Below are 14,736 nucleotides of genomic sequence, written 5' to 3' on the forward strand. Positions count from 1 at the left end.
GGCCCACAGCAGATGGCGCCTCCGAACGATGCAATGACGCGTCGTCGTCACAATGGGCATCGGACTCCGTGCGCCACAGGTTGATGGCCCTGGTCCACCGTCGGCGGCGTCTGTCCCTGAGGCAGTTTGACGAAGCTCCGTCGGGAGTGAAAACTGTCATGCCGTCATCCGAATCCTCCACCGCTGTTGTGAACGGCGATGGTGGAAAAATCTCCGATTCCGGTCGCCATTGTCGTTTTCCTTTAAAACAAGGCATGTCCTCCCTTAAAACCAACTGATGCTTTGTACCATTCACCGTAACCACCATGGATTTGAAGAAAAATGGCTTCACCTCCGTACGTAACAGAACCCGCGCGGCGTCGAGTCTCGAGCGATCCTCCGTCTCCTCGTCGAGCTCGATAAGTTCTCCATATGTCGATAGCAAGGTCGCAAAATGTTCCGCACCCCATATCTCCAAGGGAACACCCCAAATGTGAATCCATATTAAACGGAATTCGGTCTTCATCTCCGGTGTCCATTTCTGGATTGAGTATAAGGGTGTGTCTCCATTAGATTGTTCTCTGAGATTGATCTTTCCTGCTTTGGCTTCATCCATGTCAAAAAGGATAATCATGTCGTCCCCCCAGTAGGATACCTTCACCTCCTCTCCTACCACCTGCTGAACCTCTTCCACCACCCTCTCAAACATACCTCTGTTTTTGATACGACCCACCCAAGCTTGGTCCAACCATTTGTTGTCCTCCGTTGAAGTATGAAAAGTTACAGATGTAACAGGAGGTTCTGAGCTATACTTCCCCGACAAAGGCATCATAGACTCCTTCTCTTTCATCGCCGGATTGCGCTTAACAGCTTCCGCATATGATTTCATGTTGGTGGATGGCAGACTGTTGGGTCTCCGTTGGTTGGGTTCCATGGGGATCGTGAGTTGCTTCCTATCTCCTTTACCTTCTCCCACCAGGTTCTGGATGTCTCTTTTTCCTCCTCTCTGGAACTTTGGTTTATTAACAAACAACTTCATACCTTCTATGAATATGTTATTGTCAAGTTGTCTCTCCAATCTACCTTCCTCCTCTACACCTTTAAAACGAACAAAGCCGTATCTGTGGCCTTGTTTGTTCTTAGTCCTAGGTACAAAAACTTCCCATACATTTCCCCATTCCTGGAATAACTTCCAGAGAAATGACTCACTAACGGAATCTGGGAAATGGGAGAAATAAAAGGAGGTTATGTCCTTTTTACTCCTCCATGATTGGGGTCTGTGTTTTCCCCTTGTCTGGTATACGTAAGTTTGTCTCTGTCTACATGAATCAGCTCCTTGTTCAGTTTTGGTCTGTCTCCAAGGCTTCCTCCTACCTCCTACTTCGATCCAAGGATCCTCCTGGTGTTTATTATCAGTGACTCTGTGATTGTCATCTTCTCCGGTAGAATTTCTTTCAGCCATGACTTGACATCTTCTCCCCCTACACTCCTTACTCAAACTGTATCGAGCCCTTCCATATAGGTTCCTTGTCAGGTCTCTGGCACTCGAACGGCCTCTCTCTCGCACAAGCTCCCTCTCTTCTTCCTTCACTCCCTTTCTCTTTGTCTCTCTCTCTGACTCTGTGTCTCTCTCGATCTCTGTCTCCCTCTCGTTCTCTGTCTCTCTCTCCATCTCTGTATCTGTCTCTGTTTCTCCTCCATCTTTGTCTCTGTCTCTGTTTCTCTCTCTAACCCACTTTGAGGGAATCTTAAGCTTCCATAGTTCCTCAAAAGCCCCATCCAGGTTCCCATCAGCCTCCTCCTCCCGTAGAACGCAATAGGCAGATTTGGCCGTGTATTGGCCACTCGGATCTGCCTTCCACACCCACTAGTCACCTTGCTGAGCCTGAATCCTGAGACACTCGACCTCCCTTAGGAAAGAGGCCGCCATATCTACTTCATTATCGAACATAGGTCTCCTCCATCTGAAATCCCATTCCCATCCATTATCTCTAAAGGCCCCCATTTGCTGTATGTATTGATTTTGCTATGAAGATATACTATACAACCTGGGGTATCTTGCTAGCAGCGATTCCTCCCCACGCATCCATGCATCCTCCCAAAATTTAAACCTGTCCCCACAGCCCACATTCCATAGTGTTGAGTTGTTGATTATCACACCATGTTGTGGATGTTGAACCACAAGCTTTAGGTCCCTCCACCATATAGATTATGCCTGTGCTCTAGTTCCTTCACTTAGGCCCCTCCAACCACCATATTTCGAGTCCAGCACCCTAGCCCACAACTCCCCTGGTCGCTGAAATAGGTTCCAATTCCACTTACCCAGTAAAGATAAGTTAAAGGAATTAATATCTTTGACTCCCAAACCCCCAGCTTCCTTTGGCATGCATACCGTCTCCCACTTGACCCAAGCTATTTTCCTCTGCTGCTGATCACCACCCCATAGAAAATTCCTCTGAAGTCTTACTAACTCATCCACCACCTTCTAAGGAACCCTGTAAAAAGAGAGAAAGTAAATAGGAATAGATGTTAGCACTGATTTTAAAATAGTCACTCTCCCCCCGAATGACAAGTTTCTCTGTTTCCACTTCACTAGTTTTCTCTCACACTTAGAGATGATAGGATCCCATGTCTGATATCTTCTCGGATTTGCTCCAATAGGAACACCAAGGTATATGAAAGGGAGTGTCAACAAGCTACAATTGAGGTAATCAGCTGCCTCGCTCTGCCATGACTCCATTGCCCCGAAAGCACCAAATCCACTTTTAGCAAAATTGATTTTGAGCCCCGATGCTAGCTCAAAAACCCTCAACATTGCTTTGATAGCTCTGACATTTGCCATTGTTGCTTCTCCAAAGAAAATAGTATCATCCACATATTGAAGGAGACAAATTTCCACCTTGTTCTTGCCACACAAAAATCCCTTAAACAGCCCCTTCTCTAGCGCCTGATTCATAATACCATTCAAAGCCTCCGCAACTATGTTAAAAAGTAGAGGTGATAGTGGGTCTCCTTGCCTTAGCCCTCTCTGAGGCAAGAATTCTGCTAAAGGGCTACCATTGACCAGCACCGAAACTGTTGCTGACTTTAGACATCCCTCCATCCACCTAATCCATTTGGTGCAAAAGCCCATACGCCTCATCATATAAATCAGGAAATTCCAACTAACAGAGTCATATGTCTTCTCATAATCCACTTTGAAGACCATGCAAGGTTTGTAATCAGTTTCAATTGGGTTGAATTTCCCCAATAACAGAATTCTCTTACTCTTTCTCTTCTCTCTCTAAATGATTTAGTTTCAATTATTGGTCTGTTTTGTAAAGCATTAATTCTATTTTTTAGGAATTTCAAGCATTTTACTTTTTGTGAGATCAATATTTAGATTTTGTTTTATTATGATTACAAGTATATAATTTCTAAGATTATATAAAACACAACTTTTCTAAAACAAATTTTATTATTAATTTTCATATTCAAGTAATTATGAAATGATTTCATTCATATTTTATAAATTATATTATATTAAAAAATATTATCGAATATTTTTTATAATAATATTGTCCCATGCATCGCACAGGCACTCCATCAAGTATTACTATACACTCTAACAAATCTAAATATAGCAAAATCATACCTGAAAAGTTCTTCTCTTTGAAATTGATGAAACTTTGAAAATACATCTCCAAATCTCATGTAATAAAGCCCAAACAAAGCTCTGCCAAATTCAATAAGATAAAATGGCAAGATATGAACAATATTAATTTCACTTACAAGAGTTTAGAGAGAGAAAAAAAACCTTTCTACACAATTCCTTAAAGCCTGAGAGAGAGCAGCTGCAACCTCTTCTGAATCCCCAGGAGCCAACCAAAGCCCAGAAGCAACAACTTCAATGAAATAAAAAAAAAAAAACCAACGTGAAGATATAATCAGGAAACACAAAAGTGGGAAAACTCCAATCCCATAACCTTTGATGAAGGGACTGTATATAACCATTACAAAGGTTTAGTTATATCTACAATACCTCTTAATCCAGATACTGCTGTCTGAGCAGTCTCAACAACTGATGAATGACGGCCCGGAAGAAAAAGCCACAGCTTAATCTTTTCGTCTTCATGTTCAGTATAGAAGGAAGAAATATCATTTGGAACAATTGAAAAGTTGAAGAAAGGAAACATAATGAGAAAAATGATTTTTAATGCATTTTCTTCTGCTTAGAATGCTAGAAAGCATGAAACAAAGAAAAAATATGGGTGAATCCCATGTTAAACATTTTCACCTCATAATAGGAAAAGAAAACACATTGAACCAGAAGAAAAGTAGCAAAATCACAGGTACATCCTTATTTCATTTATATTTATATTTTGTTACATTGTAAGGTTTAAATGTCATTTAAGTATTTAACATGAATACATTATTTCTTGCAGTGTTGTTAAATTGCGGTTATGACGGCGCCATGGCGGTATGGCATCACGGGTTTTTGGGAAAATGCCACCAAATAGCGGTGGCGTTGCGGGTTTCATATGGCGGCCGCCATAACCTTAACAGTGGTGGCGGAATGGCGGTTATGGCAGAAGACACCTTTTTTTTTTGAAATTTTTGCAACACAGATTGGGTCGTGTTGGGGTGACCCGACCCAACACCCTAACCCGATTTTCGCATGAAAATGGGATGAGCAACGCAAGCACGAACAGCAACATGCGAACTCCAGTGCGACCAGCGGCACCACGCGAACTCCAGCGCGACGACGACACGAGTGATGACGGCGACGGCAAACTCCAGTGCGACGACAGCACTAGCACCACGCACCAGCGACGACGGCGCCCCGCACCAGCGCGCCACGCAAGCGAGCACCACGCACAAGACGAACGGACGGCGACGGCAACGGCTACAGTCTGCGACAGCAACGTGGTTCTGTTTTTTTTTTGGTTTTTTTTCTGTTTGACACCCTTTTTTATTTTTGGTTCTGCTTTTTTTTTTCTGTTCAGCCCTCTTCTAAATGGCTGAAAATTGTTAAAGTATTATATTTTGTAGACAGCTGTATGTAGACAGTTGTATTGTGTACTAGTTGTATCTTTGTAAGAATAGTCTTGACAGGTTTAGAAAAGGCTGTTTTTAGTGTGGATTCTGAAAAGCCTAAGTAGGAGCAGGTTCCCTAGTCCGAACCTGTCTTTTCTTCTTTCTTATTGTACTCTTTCTGATTTATATAAATATATACAATGTGTGGCTGAGAAAAGTAACTCAGCACTTCTCTAATGTAATGTGTGTCTCAAACCCTTCAACAATGTAGTCCTTAACTTCAACAACCATCATCTAATGTTGCAACTGCAACAAGGAAAAATAAGACAAACCCTGGTTGGAAGTATTGTCATCCACTTATGGAAGGGGATACAAACACCATTGTTTATAATTACTGTGGAAAAATCACAAAGGGAGGAATAACCAGAGCCAAAGAACACTTGATTGGGAAGTCGGGTAACATTGCATCTTGCAAGAAAACTTCACCAAATGTAGTTTAAGAGCTAAAGGAATATATGGCTAACAAAAAAAAGTGGAAAAAAGTGGGACCACTTACAGTAGTTCTGGCAATGGTAATGTGGCAAATATTAGAGATTTTGAATTTGGTGAACCAATTGGATGTGATGAAAGTGAAGATGAGTTTGCGGACTCTTGCAATGCTACTGCTTTAGCTGCAAAGACAAAGTGTGGAACTAAAAAAGGACCAATGGACAGATTTTGTAAGAATCTAGAAAATGCAATCAATCGGAGAAAAATAGAAATGTTGAGGCAAATGAACATAAGAGAGTCAGTGGATAAGAATGAAGTATTGAAGGTGCATCAATATATTGCTCGCTTTTGGTACCAAGCTGGTTTGTCATTCAACCTCATTAAATTGAAAAACTTTGAGAATATGGTTGCAGCCATTGGTCAATATGGGCCACATTTTCCTATTCCAAGCTATCATGACATCAGAGTTCCACTCCTGAAGAAGGAAGTTGAATACACTGAAAATTTGATGAAAGGCCACAAGGAGCAATGGGTCAAGTATGGTTGTACTATTATGTCCGATGCATGGACTGATTGGAAACAAAGATGCATCATTAGTTTTTTATTAACTCTCAAGTTGGTACAATGTTTTTGAAGTCTGTTGATGACTCTGATTTTGTAAAGACAGGTGAAAAGCTTTTTGAGTTGCTTGATGCTATTGTGGAGGAAGTTGGGGAAGAGAACGTTGTTCAAGTTGTAACTGATAATGGGAGCAACTATGTTTTAGCAGGTAAGTTGTTAGAGGACAAAAGGAAACATTTATTGGACTCCTTGTGCAGCTCATTGTATTGATTTAATGCTTGAAGACATTGGGAAGCTTCCCTTGATAAGGAAGACAATTAGAAGGGCAATTAATCTAGTTGGGTTTATCTATGCCCATTCTAGTACCTTAAGCTTGTTGAGAAATTGTACAAACAACAGGGAATTGGTGAGACATGCTATTACTAGATTTGTCACTTCTTATCTAACCTTGGAAAGGCTCCACAAAGAGAAAGCTAATATTAGAAAGATGTTTATTTCTGATGAATGGATCTTAAACAAGTTATCTAAGGAGCCTAAGGGGAAAGAAGCAGCAAAGGTAGTGCTCGTGCCTTCTTTTTGGAATAGTGTGGTTTACACTCTTAAAGTCATGACTCCACTTGTCAAAGTGTTTCGTCTTATGAATGGTGAAAGGAAACCAGCCATGGGCTATATTTATGAAGCAATGGACAAGGCAAAAGAAACAATTATCAAGTCTTTCAACAACAATGAAAGCAAGTACAAAGATGTGTTTGCAATCATTGATAAAAGATGGAATTGTCAACTTCATAGGTCATTGCATGCAGATGCCCACTTCTTAAATCTAGAGTTCTTTTATGACAACACTGATTTGAAGTTTGATTTTGAGGTCACCAATGGATTGTTTGATTGTATTAAGAAGTTGGTTCCACGATGTGATGTGCAACAAAAAATTCTAACTGAGTTGCATCTTTACAAGATTGGTGCTAAACACTTTGGTTCTGACTTTGCAATGGCTCAAAGGAAAACCCATTCTCCTAGTAAGAAACTTTTACCAAATAACAAATACAAATACTATATTACTATTTTTTACGTATTAATGTTATAATTCAGAATTCTAAGTTATGCTCTTGGTTGGTGTTGCAGCATATTGGTGACGAATGTTTGGGTCATAAACTCCAAATTTGTAGAAGCTAGCTATTAAAATTTTGAGTTTGACTTGCAGTGCTTCAAGATGTGAATGAAATTGGAGTGTATTTGAGCAAGTAATTGTGACAAAACTCTAACTATGCTTTTTAATTTTTATTTAATTTTGATGGTCAAGTTTTATTTGGAGTGTATTTGAGATTGAGATCAACATTTATTTGTTATGTTGTAGATTCATTCCAAAAAAAAGAAATAGGCTTGAGCACAAGAGGTTGCATGATTTGGTGTTTGTCAAATACAACCAACAATTGAAGCAAAGATATAATGCAAGAGATGAAATTGATCCAATTTCTCTTAATGATATTGATGTGTGCAATGAATGGCTCATGGGAGAGATGGATGAAGATGATGATAATGATGCTGAAAATGATTTGGTATTTGAAGATGATGATGCACTAAATTGGGCAACTGTGTATGAGACTTCGGGGGTTGGAGAGTGTAGGATGTATACTAGGCGGAAAAAAAGGGAAAGAAAGCAACCAACAAGTGCTGCTATTAGTCCTACTACTGCTGCTGCCCGCACTTCTAAAAAACGGGCAATGGTTGTTGGATCTTCATCAAGGAAGCAAAAAACAGTCCAGGAAAATGATGAGGATCTAGAGTTTGAGGATATTGAACTTGAATCTGAAGAAGAAGAAATCATGGTTAATTTTGAGGCGTCGATGGAGAAGATGGATTGGGAGATGCTCCACTACCTTATGATAACAACGAAGATGATTATGTTGGGATTGGAGAAGATGATCAGAGCCTCAACCTTTACTTTGCACTTTGCATTATGCTTTTACCATTTTGTTATTTTGAACTCTTGAATGAGTTTATTTGGTGTTGGTACTTGGTTATTGTGTGAACTCATGAAACTTTTATAGTTTATTTGAATGCAATCCATTGTTTTTTTAATTTTTTATTTATATTTATTTTTTAACTATTGTTTTGTTAATATTTATATGTATATATAAAACTTCGTACCCCATTGCCCAGAGGCTCTTCGCTATGCGAAGGTATGGGGGAGGGATATTGTACGCAGCCTTACCCTTGCATATGCAAAGAGGCTGTTTCCGGATTCGAACCCATGACCAACAAGTCACCAAGGCACAACTTTACCGCTGCATCAGGGCTCGCCCTCATTTATATGTATATATAAATAAATAAATATATATATATATATATATACATAGATTTTTTTTTGTCCGGCATGACGTCCGCCATTTTCGGTTTCGCCATTAGCCATATTTTATGGCGGATTTTTGGCTTTCCGCCATGAACCGCCATCTGCCATTAACAACATTGATTTCTTGTCACATTTCTCTCCTTTTTGTTTACATCAGAACAATAAAAACAACAACAACAATGCCTTGTGCCACTAAGCTAGGTCAGCTACATGGATCACATGACACCATCCAGCTCAATTAAAGACCAAATCCTCAAAGATATCATTTATCATAAGATCCCTCTTAACAACTTCCTCTAATGTCCTTCTTGGTCTCTCTCTCCTTTTTACTGAAATAAAAACCATGCAATCATCCTCACTAGTGCTTCTAGTAATCTTCTTGGTACATGTCCAAATCACCTTAACTGATTTTGTCACCTTTTCCTCAATCGGTGCTACATCAACATCTCTTTGTATACAATTACAATCATTTCATATCCCATCCTTCCTTATGGCTACACATCCATCTTAACATTATTCTCATTTTTGTGACTCTCACCTTTTTCTCTTGTTGTCCCTTTAAAGCCCAACATTCACTACTATAGAATATAGTCAGACATATAACAGTACAATAAATTGTATCAAGACAATAAAAAGAACAATATTTTTCCTGTTCATTTTCTTTCCTTTTATTTTCTTTCTTCTTACTTTCTCTCCCACCCCAAACAAAGTCTTAGGCAACTAGAAAATGGGTAACCATTTCCACCCTTTCCTTGTAAGAAGACACATAATTGCAAATGATAACAAAACCACTAAGTCAACAGTCTACCTGGATTATGCAATCCCTGGGATGGATCCCAAGGTCCAACAAAGGAATTGGTCCATGTGCTGAGAAACCCCTCCTTCTGAAGTTGCAGATGTGATGAAAGCACCAGTAACATTGCGGCATCCTTTTGGTCCACTTTTACACTGTTTGAACAGGAGGAAGCCTCAGTATTATTAAACCAGCAAACAAAATATAAAGAAAAAGTATTCAATCTAACCTTTTGTCAGGTAGAGGGTTCAGGTCAGGTTCATGAGGAAGAAACTGAAACCAAGATATCTGATGCAGACTTCCCTGTACAATTTTCCAACAATATAGACACATATATGAAGACATACAAGCAATTCATAACAGAAGTGAAGCAGCTAGGGATATATTAATTTGTGGTAATTGGTAAAAGTAACCAAAACGCATCTTTGAGCTTTAACTTGGTGTTCCCATTTTAATGATGTTGCCCTTGGAAAAGGGAGATTTGACCTTGAGATCTCTAAATAGACTAGCAGGTCATTTTCTTTTTATTTGATATCTCTCTCACAAGAGCAGCAAGTTTTAAGTCTTGGTTATTTTGCGCTCTTTTATGAAAAAAGGTGCTAAAGCTCAGGTTGATGTCCATCCATGCCACTGATTGATATGATCAAGCAACTAACAAAAAAAATTAGTTAGCCTAGCTTTCAAAAGAGCCTTATCATCTTGTTCTACTAATGGGGATAAAAAGGAAAAAGAAAGCCTTATAGATAAGTTGAGTTTCAGATCAGGTGATTCACTAGTCCAGGCAATTAGGGTGATACAGGTAACCCTTGGCTAGAGTACCCTACTGCAACACCAAACATAATTATAAGCATGTGCAGGCAGATATTGAAACTAGTCATCCACTAAGGAAGGGGGATTGAAACATGTAAACATTTGTGTTTCAGCACAGAGCAACAGTGCAGGTATAGTATAGTTAAAAAATTATCCAGTCAACCCTTATGATGCTTATTGGAAAAACCACAATTCCAGTATTCGATCAAATAGGGAAGATAGAACGTGCTCAAAGATGTCTTGTTAAAATTATATGCTTTCACAAACCAAACTTACTTCTAAAATAAACACCTTGTATCGACTAAGTATGCGATAATTTACAATACTTTTAGTCCTTAAACATGTTTGCACTAACTTATTCATGAGATGAGTACAGTACAAAGTCAGCTTACGAGATAAGAAAAGGGGTAAAACGAAATTAATCATATTAAGTCGCAGCATAAAAGTAATCACCCAAAAAAAAAGTGAGAAGTAGAAAACCCTACGATTTTGAAAACATTTGTCCACATATCTGGAATATGGTATGAAGGCTTCAGTGAAATTGAATTAGGGTTTGGCTGTAAATGATGCCGTACGGTCGATCTGTTTGTGTTGTGTCAGACTAAGACTCCGACCTAGGAGGATTAAGAATGGGACGCGGGTTTATGATACGTTTACTTGCTTTTGCTTTTGCTCCTGCACAAACCAACCACAAATGCGCCCCATTCCATTCGAAAATTCCGAATCTGATTCAGATTGCACCACTGATCCCACCGAGTGCTTGTTTCGATCAGGAGGGAAAAAGTATTTCGATAATAAATTATATTTACCATGAAGTTTTAATTTAATTAAAAATAAATTTTATATAGTTTATTTTTTCAAATTTATTTTTATTGTAAAATTATAAATAAATAAAAAAACTGAACTTACTTAGGGTTTTTAGTTTTAAAATAAATATTAAGAATAAAATGTAACATATAATTAAGTAGAAAGTAATTTAATAAGTCTTTTTTTTCTGATAAGTCTAGTATAAATCATTTTTTTTAATGATTAATCTGATTTCTATAATTTCATGGTTTATACTTTTTTAGTTTTTATAGTTTGAAAGTGGTTTTTTTAGTCTCTAAAATTTACATTTTAATTCTCTTTAGTCATGTCATTTGAAAATGGTTTTTTTAGTGTTACCATTTGCATTTTAATTCTCTTTTAATTCCTATGGTTTGAAAGTGGTAGTTTCTATATTTTATATTTTAATTTCCTTTTAGTCTTTACCATCAAAATATGAGTAATGCTATCAATTATAATTAACTACAAAAATGTTAGCAAATAATTCGTAACTAATTAATCACAAAATAATTTGTAATAAAAAAATAGTTGATAATTTAGGCTCGAGATGATACATCTAAAGAGGTCAACTATATGGCCAATCCAAATCATCAAGGGTTCAATCGTGGAGGGCATTCAAGGTACCAGCAGAGAGGAAATTTCTATCAAGGTCAAGGTTGGAGATCTCATCTAGGGAATAACTTCAACAAAGATCAAGAAGGTTCATCTAATAGGCCTCCCAATCAAGGGCCAAGTCCATATGAGAGGACCACGAAGCTAGAAGACACCTTGACTTAGTTTATGCAAGTCTCTTTGTCAAATCACAAGAGCACTGAGTCAACTATCAAAAACCTGGAGGTACAAGTGGGCCAATTAGATAAGCAATTAGTTGAAAAGTCCATGTGCAATTTTGCGGTCAACACTAAGAAGAATCCCAAGGAGGAATGCAAGGTAGTTCTCACTAGAAGCCAGAGGAAGAAGAGTGTTGAGAAGGAGAAGAGAGCTGGGGGAATATTGGAGGATGTGAGTGATGAGGAAAGAGAGGATAGAAAGAGAGAATAGGATGTAAATAAAGAGAGAAAAATTCAAAAAAATGAAAAAGAAAAAAACGAGAGAAATAAGAGTGGTGATGAGGTCTTAATCTCTAAGACCAAAAGTCAGTTGGCTCAAGAGGCTAAAAAGGAGATACCATCAATCTCAGTGAAGGAAGCCCCATATCCCTTAGTACCGTCAAAAAAAGAGAAGGAACATTATTTTGCTCATTTTCTTGACATCTTTAAGAAGCTGGAGATCACCATTCCTTTTGGAGAGGCCTTACAACAGATACCCTTGTATACCAAATTTATGAAGGACCTCCTCACAAAAAAAGGGAAATACATCAACAATGAAAGCATCATGGTGTAAGGAAATTGCAGTGTTGTAATCCAAAGGATTCTACCACAAAAATTCAAAGACCTAGGAAATGTAACCATCCCATGCTCCATTGGGGATGTGCCAGTGGGTAAAGCACTTATTGATCTAGGGGCTAGCATCAATTTAATGCCTTTTTTATGTATCAGAGAATTGGGAATCTGAGAATTGCTCCTACCAAAATGACTCTTCAACTAGCAGACCGTTCCATTACCAAACCATATGGTGTAGTTGAAGATGTCTTGGTTAAGGTTCGCCAATTCACCTTTCTAGTGGACTTTGTGATCATGGACATAGATGAAGATTCTAATATCCCCTCGATATTGGGCTAACCATTTATGCTTATTGCAAAATGAGTGGTGGACATGGGGAGTGACAACTTAGAGATGAGTGTGAAAGACCAGAAAGTAACCTTCAACTTGTTTGAGGCGATAAAATCCAAGTGATTGTAAAGCTTGCTTCAAGGTTGAGGAAATTGAGCGAGAAGCTGACCTCGCTATGCAGTACCCTGACTACTCATTCCCCATTGGAAAAGGCCTTGATAAATGTTGTTGATTGCCTAACCAATGAGGAGGAGAAGGATCTCAGAGCCTGTCTAGAGGACTTATACTGATTAAAGGAGATTCCCTTAGGGGAGTATGCCTTTGAAGAATTGAAGAAAAACAACCCAGCAGAGAAGCCCAAGGTGGAGTTGATAGCCTTACCTACTCACCTGAAGTATGTGTTTCTGGAAAAAGATAAAGCCAAGTCAATAGTGATCAATAATGACTTATCCTCAAATGAAGAAGCACGATTGATAGAAGCACTCAAAAAGCACAAGGCAGTTGTTGGGTGACATATCTCTTATCTAACATGAATCAGTCCTTTCTACTGCATGCACAAGATCATGATGGAGGATGACTATAGACTAGTGAGACAACTACAAAGGAGACTCAATCCATCTATGAAAGAAGAAGTGTGGAAAGAAGTCCTCAAGCTACTTGAGGCTGGACTTAATATATCCCATTTCTGACAGTGCTTGGGTGAGTCCAGTTGAAGTGGTACCCAAGAAAGGCAAGATGACTGTGGTCCACAATGAAAAGAATGACCTCATCCCAACTTGAACAGTTACTAGATGAAGGATGTGCATAGATTATCACAAGCTCAATAATGCCACAAGGAAGGATCACTTTCCTCTATCATTCATGAATCAGATGTTGAAGCGGCTAGCAGGACAATTCTTCTATTGTTTCTTGGATGGATATTCAGGATACAATGAGATCATAGTGGATCCCAAGGATCAAGAGAAGATTGTTTTGCTGGCCTTTTGGTGTCTTTGCCTATAGACAAATGTCATTCGGGTTATGTAATGCACCAGCTACTTTTTAGCGATGCATGCTGGCCATATTTGCTGACATGGTTGTCAAATATCCTTAAACCCTTATTAGTCAAGTAACCCTAAACCCTAATTGGTCAAGTAACACTAAACCCTAATTAGTCAAATACCCATTGTTCCAACATTGGCCACGACAGGACAACGAAGTAAAAAAGATAAGATAAATTGTTTTCCAAAAATGGAAAACTTGGGAAGTCACCACCAACGTTTATTTAAGGAAACCGTCATGAAAACCACAAAGACAAGGAATGGTCTATAATTGGAAAAAGAGGATTCAGGATTTGTTTACGCAGGGTGAAGGTGATAGCACCCTGGGCGTCCATCATGAAAATAACAGTCTTTAATTGAGTGATGTGACTTTTAATTATTTATCATCCCTTAAAAACATGAATTATATTTTGTTATATTTTCTTTTATTTAGAAAAGGAAATCGAATTTTTTTAGAAACAAAAGGGAATTTTATTTCTTTTTAGTTATTTTTTGTCGACAAGGGATTTGTCCTCGCTCCTACGTATCCCCAGGTGCAATGAGAAAATCAGACTTACGTAATTCTTTGTAGAAAAAGAGGTTGTGTGTTGGGTTGATTTTATTTATTTTATTATTTTTTTTGAAAGATTTTGGTTTTGTGGTAAATTTTGTGAAATCAAGCAAGTTGGAGACTCAACAAGACATTTACAAAATTTTCTCATACTTTATTGAAATACCGCTAAACAAGTTTGGGACCTAGCTCGAAGTGCGTGTAACATGAAAAAGAAGAATCGAGTAATCATTTATTTGAGAATGTTACCATTTTGGGAAAAAAATCATTTTTGTGGTAAACTTTGTGAACTCAAGCAAATCGGAGACCTAACATGTCATTCACAAAATTTACAAAATTTGCTCACATGTTATTGAAATACCATTAAGCAAGTTAGAGACTCAGCATGAAGTGCACAGAGCATAAGCATGTACTAAAGAATGCTAATGCAGATTTGCAAAAATAAATAAAAAAATTGACATAGTGATAGGAAATCAAATGTATAGAGTGGCAATAGAAAGAGATATAATAGAAGTGGGGAGTACACTTAGTAATTAAGGATGCAGGATTGATACGTGGGGAAAATAAGATGAATAGCGAGATATTTACAATACAATATTAATTAAACTAGC

The 14,736-nt window shown here is 38.2% G+C and overlaps 1 protein-coding gene across 2 annotated transcripts in view; it reads right to left on the bottom strand.

Moving 5' to 3' along the window:
• The window catches only part of LOC114381894 (mediator of RNA polymerase II transcription subunit 13-like), a 55,890-nt gene extending 45,118 nt beyond the window's left edge, over window positions 1-10,772 (bottom strand). For both annotated transcript variants that reach the window (XM_028341119.1, XM_028341118.1), the window contains exons 1-6: window positions 10,484-10,772; window positions 9,418-9,491; window positions 9,204-9,343; window positions 4,001-4,087; window positions 3,776-3,863; window positions 3,614-3,694 (exon numbers count right to left, since the gene is read on the bottom strand). In XM_028341119.1, coding sequence (XP_028196920.1) covers window positions 3,614-3,694; window positions 3,776-3,863; window positions 4,001-4,087; window positions 9,204-9,343; window positions 9,418-9,491; window positions 10,484-10,507 — 494 coding nt within the window. In that variant the 5' untranslated portion in view covers window positions 10,508-10,772. The remainder of the gene's footprint in view (window positions 1-3,613; window positions 3,695-3,775; window positions 3,864-4,000; window positions 4,088-9,203; window positions 9,344-9,417; window positions 9,492-10,483) is intronic.
• Between the last annotated feature and the right edge of the window lie 3,964 nt (window positions 10,773-14,736).

The sequence above is a fragment of the Glycine soja genome, chromosome 13, assembly GCF_004193775.1.
Source record: "Glycine soja cultivar W05 chromosome 13, ASM419377v2, whole genome shotgun sequence".
Lineage (NCBI taxonomy): Eukaryota > Viridiplantae > Streptophyta > Magnoliopsida > Fabales > Fabaceae > Glycine > Glycine soja.